This window comes from Harmonia axyridis, chromosome X, assembly GCF_914767665.1.
Source record: "Harmonia axyridis chromosome X, icHarAxyr1.1, whole genome shotgun sequence".
Lineage (NCBI taxonomy): Eukaryota > Metazoa > Arthropoda > Insecta > Coleoptera > Coccinellidae > Harmonia > Harmonia axyridis.
In genome coordinates, this window is record NC_059508.1 from 449,567 (window position 1) to 462,808 (window position 13,242).

Below are 13,242 nucleotides of genomic sequence, written 5' to 3' on the forward strand. Positions count from 1 at the left end.
TGTTCCTAACGAAAAATCATATGGATTTAATACTAGCACCTCCATCTGTGCATCAGACCGGGGATTTTTCAATTGCCCTTTTATACATATCGATAAGAAGTGGTCAAAGTGGCCTAATTTCAATAATATTCTCGTTTTCCTTTCGCAGAAATGGAGCTGCAAGAAAAAATCGACTTCAGCGATGATAGCCCAGAGGATGAGCTTGATGAGAACAGCGAAAATCGTTCTTATAATGGTTTTCAAGGACCATTGACAGAAACTGAGGAGAACAGCTTAGATCCCAGCATGAATTCCCGATGTCCAACAATGAAGCCTGGATACTTGCTATTGTTAGTGTTCTTTGTGAAAATATGACTCTTAATAGTGTACAAAAGTGTGTGAACGCAGTGACATGTGAAATGTGCCAAATTCTCCTAATCATGCTTTGCTCTCAAAACGCTCAGTGTCGCCACAAGAAGGTATTTAGGTTCATCAATAGTATTACCAATGTTTGGGGTTGCTAGGAACCATCTGTTTCCACTTATTTTAACGAATCCTTCTATTATTGTTTCTGTCAATTCATCACAGAAAGGAAAGATGATATGTATATGAACTTGGGAATGATGAAATTGATAAATTTTAAAACGAACAATTGTAAATGCTTCTGTACAGTTAAGAGATATAATAAATCTAAGAATATGAGATGTAATTAGCAAAATTTTAATGGTTGTTACCAGCAATCGAACGATACTAGAGCTGTTATATCATTTTTTTGAGTTAATAATATCGAAAACAATCAACTTCTGATCAAGGGCGTAGAAATTGGGGGTACTGGGGGTAATTACCCCCCAAGATTTTCAAAATATAAAATTTTAGAAAAGTCGCAAAGACGAAGAACGAAATTTTTTTCTTAAAATGAACCAATATTCTTTTTACTTTTCTTTCAAATCGACACGCCAGCAAAAAAACGGACCTTTTTACGGTTTATGAGTTTAGTATCGCTTCCAAGATGAGTACATTTTTTGTACTACGAGCTCGTCTTTGTTCGAGGTTTATTATTTTTCTTCATCTATCCGCTTTCTCGGCATCGCCCCTTATTTTCCATCTGTGTTTTTTGCATTCGTCATCGGTGTACACTTACCGTTGTTTTCGCATTTTTGTATCATTCTCGTCACAAAATTTCGATACTGTAGTTTTCAAAGAACTGAACTAAGTAATTCGCATCGAAAAATTGTCTAGGCTGTGTTGTACAATTTATTGTGTTTCAAATTGTAATTTATTTGAGACATCAGTTTTGAATTGACTGGGTGTTCTTAATTTAGAGGTACAAATGAAAATGACAGATTTCTTGGATCATTTCAAGAAAAAGTACCTATAAGAAGAATCCGTAAACGCTTTGGTTTTGAGGTACTGGTGTTAGAGTTCAAGTTTTTCTCTCATAGCACCTTCCCTCCACAAGATATTTAACTTGAATTGGCATAGATATTCCAATTCAAGGTTTTCATCATGTGATATCCTAAATTTAAATTCAAATCTACAGGGTGAATTTTTTCTGTAAGGGTGCCCGCTTCTTTCCTGCAGAATCTCGCATTTTCCTTCGTTCCTCCAATTCAGGAACACCCAGTATAAAATGAGAACAATCGAATAGGTTATAGAAAAAAATTATTTCGAGTAATTCGGTTCAAACTTTGTTATCAAACATCTCTTTGTCACATTATAGATATGAGTAAACAATATCGTCAAAAAATTTTCTGATAATCCCCCCCGAAGAAAAAGAAAGATCTACGCCCTTGCTTCTGATTATTCAATCCTATTTTAGTTTCGAAACCAAGTGTCTGGAAAACTGTGGCCATTTCTCAACAGAAACAAGTAGAAAATTCCACGGAAAACACCGTTATTCCAAATTCGCTATTTTCATTTCCTTACTGGGAGATGTTCCAATATTTAAACGGTGTGCAGGATGCCAGCAGTGATTATGAAAATAATTACGAAGAATTTCATTATGAATCATCATATTTCACTTTGATTATGATAAAAACCCTTGCCCTTATGAAAACAAGTTGGGTTTGCATTTAAAGTTTCATATCATGACGGAAAATATGTACCAATATGAACACAAATTTTTCATTAATATTTTCGCAACATCGAAATGAAATTTCATGAATCACGAGGAGTTTTGATGCTGTACCAGCTCATTTATTGTTTCTGTCCCCATGAATTTACCACAGTTTTCAGATATCAATCATTATGGAAAATCAGTAGCTTGAAGAAGTAGCCCATCTATCTAAACATCATATCATTATGTGTATAAAATAACAGTAATCAAATTTTGTGTGCTGTTCTGTATAACCTTGGAAGTCTGCAAAATGAATATCATTGAGAATAGGAAGATGAATATTAAATAAATGTAGCTAATAATAAATATATTCTGTTGATTATATTTTATCTTCTTGTTGCATCAAATATTTATATCATGCTGAATAGACTGTTTGAAATTTTCTCGTATTTATTTACCCAAATTTCAGAATGATCCTGAGTTCACAAAATAGGTAGGTAAAAAATTATCGAATTATGAATGAAAATAATAATCTATTTTGAATATTACTGGATTTTTTACTATCTCCCCTGAAGAAGTCATGGAATTACGAAATAATAATCCTTGAAATAAAAGACAACCGAAATAAATTATTGTTTTTATTCATAATTTCAAGATTCGAAATGAAAAAGTGAAGGAAAAATCTAAATAAATATGAGCAATATCGTAAATAGAATTCTCAATTTCTTTTCTGAGATAAATGATGAAATTCACGAAAAATGAAAAGGAAGAAGTTGAATTGTTTCGATAAATCCATGGATAAATCGATATTCAACATCGAAATCAATTATAGTCGAATGTTGGACATTCTCTAGAATGAATCCAATCAAATAACTTTAATTATTTGGACCTCCTACATTCTACCATGTCATTGGCGCTAGTGCAGTTTCTTATCACAATAATTCAGAGAGTGACGATTATTTCCAGATAAGTGGGGATTATATATCTTATATCTGCTCTCACTGTGGCGATAATAAAATTTTGAAATCGCTGGAGGGAAAAATTTAAAGACAAACATTCATGAAATTTCATACAACAATTAGTTGTTTTACGTAATCGTACTATGTACCTAGTTCAGATCGATTAAATTTGAGGGTTGAACTATCAATAAACTACAAGAAGAAAAAATTGGTGTCTTATTTCTTGAAATTTTCAAATCATTGTTCGGAAAATCACAGTTTGGTGTTTATTTGTGAACTGAAATATACCTGATATTCAATATCACATCAAATATTGATGAGAAGTCTGCCAGTATTGTCAATAGGTTTGTTTGGTGGGACTTTTAATGTAGTTTTCGAGGACTAATATTCTCAAAATTCGATGTACAGGGTGTTTCAAAACATGTATTATGAAAAATATGATTTTCTCAGTCCGGATCTGAGTTATCGACAAGTCACTAGAAGCAAATATGGAACTCTATCCTATATTTATTTCCTCAATTCTTCATAAAAGTCCAAGAAGGTGTTTAAAAGATTTGCCAATTGAGAGTTTTCAATAAAATACATAAAACAGCCTGTATCTCTCGAACACTGGTTCAGACTACCCAGAATGTCCTCCATCTGTACTAAAAGCCCGTGCAGTTATTCATAAAACACCCTATTCAAATAAAAACTACTGCATTAAGAAATCCTGTTCGATTCTAACATCACAAAATTGAATCCTTTTCAATTTTTGTGAGAGATTTTCACATAGGAATGATAAAATTCGACATAATGGCAATACTGTGTAATATCCTTTGACATTCATGTTCAGTACGTTATGCCATTTAATAATAGAAAGATACATGCTTCAACAACGTTTAGAAATTGCTTTATCATAATGGCTGATAATTTACGAATTGTGAGAGACATTTTGAATGAATTCATGAACGGAATTAATAGTTATATCACCCAACTACTCCCTCTATTGAATCGAATTAGTTCTTGTGAAATGCTCGATAAAACCGATGGAAATAAGGAGTTGTTGATTTCCGAGAGGCACTTAAGTTGGGGGATCGCAGGAAGCATATAGAACGAGTGTGAAAAATCGACTTCCGCTGACGAAAAACTACTTGACAGAATCTGAGAATTCCGTAACTTTTCCAATAATGAATGGCAGTCGGAACGTGAATCCTATGCGTAAATTTTGTTACGCCGTTCATTTCAGTGTCAATGAAGACTGGATGCGGTACGTGAATCCTAATCAACCGTCAGTTTTCCATTTCGATCGATTCTATTTCCCAATATAGGCTTCAAGAAACGAACCTACGAATACCACCTGTCAAATCCAGCTACCGAATCCCTGGTTTATTCCATACTGAACTGACATGATCAACGAAAGCAGAAGGATCCTCATTCAGAAAAACATTACACAATTCCTGCTTTTACGGTCAATGCATATACTCATCACAGAATCAACGTTTTCTCTATTTTATTTTTTTTATTTTAATTTATTCCATCAGTTATCGAAAAACCTGAATATTTACATTCAACATATTACAGAATATGTTGTAGTGAATATAGATACAGCTAAAAATTGAGACGTGATTCATATTGATATTCTGATACAGGGTGATTCACCGGAATGGCCTATTAGACGTTCATGGAAAACTAATCATAATTTCGAGCTATTTAAATATAGGGGTTTGAGACAATGATCCTTCTCCCTAAAATGTTTTCAGATCTTCACAACTCCCGGTTATACCGGAAACAGACTACTACTTCCTTATTTAAAATGGCACACCCAGTATATTATTCCATCATTAGATAGCTTTTTTTCTATGACAATTTCAGCAATACCTTTTTTTTACGAGCGTTTTTTTTTTAATCCCATCAACTGATGAACCGTTGAGTTTTGTAGCCAAGGTAGGTATAGCATATTGCCGAAATTTTCGTCAAAAAAGCTATCTAATGATGCAATAATATACTGGGTGTTCCATTTGAAATAAGGAAGTAGTAGTCAGTTTTCGGTATAACCGGAAGTTGTAGAGATCTGAAAATATTCAAGGGGGAAAGATCATTGTCTCAAACCTCAATATGCAAATTTTCAGCTAAAAATTATGTTTTTTTTTTTCATAAACGCCTAATAGGCCATCCCGGTGAATCACCCTGTATTTTATTAGGAAATATAAAAAAAATTGAGGAATTGAGGGTATTCTTGTTTAAGAAATGAGTAAAATACAGTGCTATGAGTACCTGATACAAAAAACCATCCATGATAAATATTCTCTTTCCAATTTACGAGGGGAGTCCAAAAATTTTGTGTAAGGAACATAATTTGAAGTTAACTATTTAGTGAAAGGAAAATGACGGGAAAATTCCTCATGAACTGTTTTTATGGAGAAAAAGTTTTAAATAGTCCGCCATTATAAAACTCCAGAGCGAACATATAAAACGATCATTTTCAGAGTTATAAAATCGATCCATAAAAAAAACAAACACCCCATAAATATCATGTTCAATTTCGCGAACAATGAAAAGAGACCCTTCTTGCGGTTGGTAAATCTGTGTTGTAATTTCGAATTGAACTTGAAGAACCGTCACCCCATATGCACGTTTTGTTGGCAACATCTCAAGATTCACGAAACAGCAATCGATTTATCGTCTTGTAAACGACTGAAATAATGCGATTCAAAATTAAATTTCTAGCCCTTCTGCTGGCATGCGAATGATGGTAGGCCATTGGCTGGAGGGTGAACTGTGACTCTCCCTCTAAGCTCAGCTTATTTGCTTACTCTACACTCGTCGTACAGCGAAGGGAATGGATAGATTTCAATTATTCTGTCCTTGGATGGGACTTCCTCATGCATTCTTCCTGCACTCCCTCCACTTAAAATATTGCGAAACACTTAATTTTTTTTTCTTCAGACATAAAATGCCCGTATTCTCCGATTAATTTCCCAATTAAAACATTATTAATGAGGGTAGGGTTACTTTTCTTTCTTATTGGACATCACCAATTCGGGGAAAGGCCAGTTGACAGCTCTATATGAATCACGTCCCAATTTGAATAATTATTTAGATATCTGTTAAATTTTTTCAATTTTTCAGAAGATTTCCCTGAAAATTTTGGGTTTCAATACCAAGTGAAAACAAGAAAATGAGAATATTTATGCATTCATATAAGAATGTTAGTATAGAACTATCAAATCTGTGGTTCTGAAAAAATGAATTTGTTGCTGAAATGTCAAAAGGTTGAATTGAAATATATTCATAGAGATAGATCAAAAGACACTCAATTCCAGTTAGCGAGAATTCTTTGATATTATTCTCAGTGTCCTATAATATAACACAGATTGAGCAGGTGACAGTTCAATATTGTAATTTCTTTATGAAACCCCCAAAAATGTTGAGATATTATGGTGGAAATTACAGTGTATGAACATCTCCACATATTTTTAGTGGCGCATAAAAAAATTAATCAGTTAATTTAAATCTCCAGCGAATACAATGTGACAAATAGAAATAATATCAGGTTGTGAGTATAATACTATTTTTTTCCTCTAATCTGACGAAGATTTATTGTCAGACATAGATTATTTTGTTACTTTGAGTTTGTTGAGTTGAATACCCTAGAAAATGTTATTTTTCCCAACACGTGGTCAGCTAGATCGCCTGATCTTACGTCTTTATTTTATAAATTATATCTTTTAATCTTCCTCAAAAGTGAAAGTCCATAGACGTTAGGTCATGCAACCTAGCCGGCCACCTGTTTGACTTCGAATATATCTTCAAAAAAATTTCAAGTAGGTTACTGAAATGGTAATTTGAAACTTCATGGAAATATGTAGAAACATTCGCTCAAATTTCGCCTATCTAGTATAGAAATTAAGACTTCCCCACAAAAAGTGTCCAATTTGATCAGCCTGTATGTTTGAAAAAAAATTTTTGCATCTTTCATCAGTTCAAACATCAAAACATGTTGCTTCATTCTAAAAACCACTAAATTCCAATTAGTGAAAATTCTATGGTATAATCTTTCAGTGTCTCATAATCGGACATAGATTCAGGAGCTGTCAGTTTAATATCCTGATTTCTTATGAAACCCTCGAAAATATTGAGATGCTATAGTAAAAATAAGAGTGTATGAACTTCTTCGCATTTTTCAAATGTTTAGCGAATACAAATTGATAAATTGAAATATATAAGGATGTGAGTATAATATTATTTCTATTCATGATAGATCTGTGAGCAAGAATTATTTGGTATAATTCTCAGTCTCCCATAATGTGACAGATTCAGCAGATATCATTCAGTATTTGGTTTTTTTAGTGAAACCGAAGATGTTGAGATGCTATAGTGGAAAAAAGAATTGTATGACCTGTTTAACATATTTCTGATTATGCATAAAATAATAAACGTGTTAATTCAAGTTTCGATCGAATACTATTTGATAGATAGAAATATCAGGATGTGAGTATAATATTATTATTTCTATGATATTTTGATCATCGACCTGTTGGCAAGAATTATATGCTATAATTTTCAGTTTCCCATAATCCAACATTCATCAGGTGTCAGTTCAATATTCAGAAGTAGGATCTTTCTAATTTATCATCGATTGATTCGTTAAAGATCGGTAGATATCTCTCTTTTGTCTTCACCATAGTAACTAAGGTGGTAACTATGGTGACGGAAAGAAGGGGTACCGAATATCTGCTTATTTGTCTATAATGCAGCAATAATTGTTCGATATTGTTTTCAGATTTCCATAATCGGACACAGATTCAGGAGGTGTCAGTTTAATATTCTGATTTCTTATGAAACCCAAGAAAATATTGAGATGCTATAGTAAAAAGGAGAGTGTATGAACTTCGTTACATATTTCAAGTGTCCAGCGAATACAAATTGATAAATAGAAATATCAGGCTGTGAGTATAATATTATCATTAGTATTCATCATCGATCTGCAAGACATATTTGGTATAATTTTCAGTTTCCCATAATGTGACAGATTCAGCAGGTATCATTTTATTATTTGGATTTCTTTGTGGAACCTCCGAAGATGTTGAGATGCTATAGTGGAAATAAGATTTGTATGACCTTTTTTATATATTTCTGATGATGCCTAAAATGATAAATGAGTTAATTTAAATGCCGATGGAATATTATTCGATAAATAAAAAAATCAGGATGTGAGTATAATATTATTATTATTGATCATCGACCTGCAAGAATTCTTTGGTATAGTTTTCAGATTCCCTTAATCTGGAACAGATTCAGCAGGATTTGGTTCAATATTCTGATTTCTTTGTGAAAGCCACGAAAATGGGATGCTATAAAATGGTACTAACACTGTATGAACTCTTCTTACATTTTTCTGATAGTGGTAAAAAAGAAATATCAGTATGTGAGTACAATAATATTATTTTTTTCGAAATAAGACTTAAGTGCGAATTAAATCTGTATAATAGTAATGATAGGATGTGAGTATATTAATAATTATCGGTTCTATGGTTCCGAATTATTCAATTATTTGGTGAAAAGTCCAAGTTTACTCAAATCAACTTTAATGAGGAAGTGGATAGATATTTGAATGAAATTTGAAATATTTACTATAATCGTCATGCAATTTAGTTTTCGTATTCTGCCGTGCTATCTATGGCACTTCTATCATAGATGATTTTATTGAAATCAAAATATTGAAAAACTAGGACGTCTCGGATGAATATTATTGTATCCAGTATCATCAAAGCGATATATATTTCAATTTTCTTATTAAAATATATGTCCCCAAGATTTCGATATCCATTTTTCACATCTTTGATTTTTTTTTACTTCCAAATTTAATGTGTTCTGTCCAGTTTCGAGAACTTATTTCATACAGCTTCAATATTTTCCAAAAAACGCTCGATTTTTTCACTTTATGTTGCATATTAAAATCTCTGAAGAAAAAAATGGCTCAAATGCAAAATATGATAAAAGGAAATATTCCTGAGTGTTGCACGAAACAAGCAAGTAATGATTCAAAGTCACATAGAGCATATTCGCAATCCCATGACACCCATATAGAATTATTATCTAAGTCAGTGCAATAAATAAGCTTCCTGAAGTTTCTTACAGATTCAATACGTGTAGTGGAGGAAGATACCTCGAATAAACTTACAAATTCTCCAATACACATGGCTAAAGGCTAACGTAGCAGTTTATCATCATATTACTTAGTCAGAACGCCTTTGTGACATTTACCTGTTGAACTTACTCCAGCACAGTGCCGGAGATGGCGGAAATTGTACATTTCACGACAGAAATATGAATTTTAACAACTTCACTAGAACTCAGATCTGCGATTCATCATAAGTGGGAACGAATTGTTTCTAGCACTCTCCTGAGAAACACTTGAACTATTTTGATGCGAAAAATAAAATTCAAAATATGTACAGGGTGGGCAAATTTCGATGTTTTTGCACTACAACTTTTGAACCAGAGGTGTCTCTTTTTCTGAGAAACTAACCAGGGTAGTATTCCTTTCTGGCCACCTTCTTTTGTTTTCGAGTTATAAGCGAAAATTGGAAAAATGGCGATATCGAAAAACATTTATATCTCAGTTCATACTAATTTTAGAGCTCTGAAATTAAAACATTTTACAGGCACTTTTTTACTTAGAATCCAGTGGCGTGCTTGATTTTTCAAAAGGGTCTTTAATTACGAAGCTATGACCCGGAGTTATGTTTTTTCAAATGGGAACACTGGATTTCTGTGTCATTTTTTGAAAGCTTAATTTTTTCTAGCGACATATATAAATCTAGTGTTCTCATTTGAAAAAGCATAACTTTGGGTCATAGCTCCGTAATTAAAAACTCTTTTGAAGAAACAAGCACGCCACTGGATTCTGAGTAAAAAAGTGCCTGTATAATGTTTTAATTTCAGAGCTCTATCCTCAGTATTAGCGGAGATATATATGTTTTTCGATATCGCCATTTTTCCAATTTTCGCTTATAACTTGAAAACAAAAGGAAGTGGCCAAAAATTAATAATACTCTTGTTTGTTTCTCAGAAAAAGAGAACGCGAATGGGGTATCAGATTTTGTCTATCTCCTCTGGTTCAAAAGTTGCAGAGCTAAAATATCGTAATTTGCCCACCCTGTACAGTTGCATGATTGATTTATTTTCATTCAATTGTTCAATTGGATTTCAGCTTTGGTCGAGAGTAAAACAATTAGTATATCAATTGAATAACCAGATGAATCATCTTGGATGATAGACAGTATCAGAAATTTCCTTTCGAATTTCATATACTGTACATGAAATTTATGACAAGAGACAGGATTTCCCTAAAACGATTCGAGAGGTTCATTATTCGAAACAATTAACCAGAAATCCATAACTTCCGCATATATTATGAATTAGCATCGAACTCAAAATGATCACATCCATAACATCCCATTATCATATGTCAATTTCAATATTACCCCGTTATTAAATCCAGTGGAATAGCTACGAATTCACTTATTGGGTTCATTTTCGAACCGTTCTCAATAATATTCCCATCCAAGCTCCATACATAATAATCTTTTGCATTGTTATTGAACAAGAATTCCCAAACCGATTATTGAAATTCTTGGACGAAGTTATGAGCTGCGAGGAAATGAATTACTTCTCCTCGACGGCCAAAAAAAAAAAGGCTGACCGTCATAGCTTGGGAAAGACTACTTCTTAGTTGCAAACTCAACTCGAAAGCTGTTTCGTGTTGCCTTATTGTGTTTGGATTATTTCTGAGAGGGGTTGAGGAGAGGAGATTAGGAAAACACGTTTTTATTGAATCGATTCCAATAATATGTTCAGATCTTAGTATCGCTCACACTTTCGTATTTTTTTATTCGATATTCAATACAAGTTATTTTGATTTCAACTTTTTCATTGGGTAAAGAACAATTGTTTAGTTCCACAGTAGCTTATACAGATTTGTTATACAAAATTTTTCTGAATTTGGAGTACCTACAAACGAAATTCACAGATTATTTCAAAAAGAAACATTTCTATAAACAGGGTGGAAAAACGCTTTTCTTGTCGAAATTCAGGGTGTTCAAGATTGATTTTTCCCAAGTTTTTTCTCATAGCACCTTCTCTTCACATAAAATCCAACTTGAATTTGGCATATACATGGTTAGAACTATTCTGAGGGGCACTACAGGGATATCGAAAACCGTTAGCGATATAGGGTGACTTAAATTACAAAAAAGTTGCATTGTTTAGGGATTAGTGTGTTGGTGTTAACAGATCCAAAATATCCCCAATGGTTCCCGAGATATCTAGAAAAACTGAAAATCGAGATTTGTATTTCTAACGGTTTTTGAAACGCCTTTAGTCCTCCTCTAAAGGGGTCCTAACCCAAGGGTGATATTTTTGTGTCCGCCTCTTTATTCCAGAATCTTTTTCAGTGGACTACTGGTAGTATAGAAAAATGTAAAAAAAAACTTTGGACCAGTACTGAACATTTTGGTTTCTTGTAGTTTTATCTTATCTGCTACCGGTTTCCAGAAAAAATGTTAAACAATTCTGTAATAATCCTAAGCAAAATCCAAATTATTACAAATATCCAGTTAGTAGTCTGTAGCGAAAATTAATAAAGATTTGATAAACTGGTACAAAAAAGTAGGATTACAAGAAACACCCTATATCTCGAGAACAAAGCGTTTGTTCATAAAACTTTCTCTTAAAATTACCCAAGAAATCTATCATTTTCTTTTGCACCTTAAACTCAGGAATATTAAGAATTGAATTGATCGGAATATGTTATCATTTGTAATTCTTTGCTTGATTTGGCGATTTTATTTCCTCTAATCTTTCTGTTATAAACACTTTTTGTTCTCGCAGTATCAAGTATGATTTTAAATATGATTATAATAGGATATTCTACTCGAAATTATTGAGGTATAAGAAGGTTTTTTTTTTACATTTGTAGAAAGGCGGAAATGTTGAATTTTTTCGCTGAGGGTATTGGAATTGATGAGACCTAAAGCGATTATTTCCAGGGTGTAACAACTGGAAATACTTCACGGAATCATTCTTGATATTCATTTCATTTTGACAATTTACCAAGTCACTGAACCGAAGGAAGAACGTCCTGGAAGCAGTGTGCTCATTACACAAAAGACAGTTCCTTAAATCAAATTGTTGTTGAAGTCAAGATTATCCAGGCTCTTTTAAATATCAATTTCAACTGTTTACACCTCATTTAATTTCAATTTTACAGCTATTGTCCCATCTCGGTTATAGCTCCGAATAACATGCATCGAAAATCCAGGCACGCTTAGGGTTCTTCTGTCTGCTTTTCAATTATTTTCACTAACACAAGCGCTGGCGAAGATGCTCCTCAACGGAATTACGGTATTGTAGTTTGGGGTGTTGTTTTCGAATATTTCGATACCACGAACAGTTTCCACACATTTTCCACGGATTTTTCATTGGAAGTTATATGAAAGCATCATTTCTGAAGATTCATAAAAGCAGTACGAAAAAAATTGGAAAACGGCACTGATGTTAATTCGAGAGTTAATGATTCTAATTTGAGTGATTTTTTCTCAAAATTCCGCAGGAACCTTCAAACCGTTATAACGTATGTCTCAACATTTTTGGCACAAATTTCTCCATACTATTTCAAAGAGAAAACATAGTCTAATGACGACTTTTCAGAAAGAGTTCATTTGATTTATAAACAACAAAATTTGATTTCAAAATAATTTAAATCGAGAGAAAAACACTCTGGCAGAAACTTGCTGAGTTGGATCATTCCTAGAGATGCATTCAAGTCAAATTTGTTCGTTTTTACTCATAAACTCGACTTGAAAATCAAAAATTTTGTGGACGTATATCGGCAATAACACGGCGAATGTTGTCTTCCAAATGGTCAAGGGTTTGTGGCTTATCCGCATAGACCAATGACTTTACATAGCCCCACAGAAAGTAGTCTAGCGGTGTTAAATCACAAGATCTTGGAGGCCAATTCACAGGTTCAAAACGTGAAATCAGGCGGTCACCAAACGTGTCTTTCAATAAATCGATTGTGGCACGAGCTGTGTGACATGTTGCGCCGTCTTGTTGGAACCGCAGCTCCTGGACATCATGGTTGTTCAATTCAGGAAGGAAAAAGTTAGTAATTATGGCTCTATATCGATCACCATTGACTGTAACGTTCTGGACATCATCGTTTTGGAAGAAGTACGGACCAGTGATTCCACCGGCCCATAA

At 33.3% G+C, this 13,242-nt stretch overlaps 1 protein-coding gene across 3 annotated transcripts in view; it reads left to right on the forward strand.

Moving 5' to 3' along the window:
- Positions 1–1,251, forward strand: part of LOC123686065 (protein amalgam-like) — an 84,610-nt gene extending 83,359 nt beyond the window's left edge. For 2 of the 3 annotated variants that reach the window (XM_045626023.1, XM_045626025.1), the window contains exon 8: positions 149–1,250. In XM_045626023.1, coding sequence (XP_045481979.1) covers positions 149–354 — 206 coding nt within the window. In that variant the 3' untranslated portion in view covers positions 355–1,250. Of the gene's footprint in view, positions 1–148 lie in introns of all 3 variants that reach the window. The other variant, XM_045626024.1, reaches the window with a different exon arrangement.
- The last annotated feature ends 11,991 nt before the right edge of the window (positions 1,252–13,242 follow it).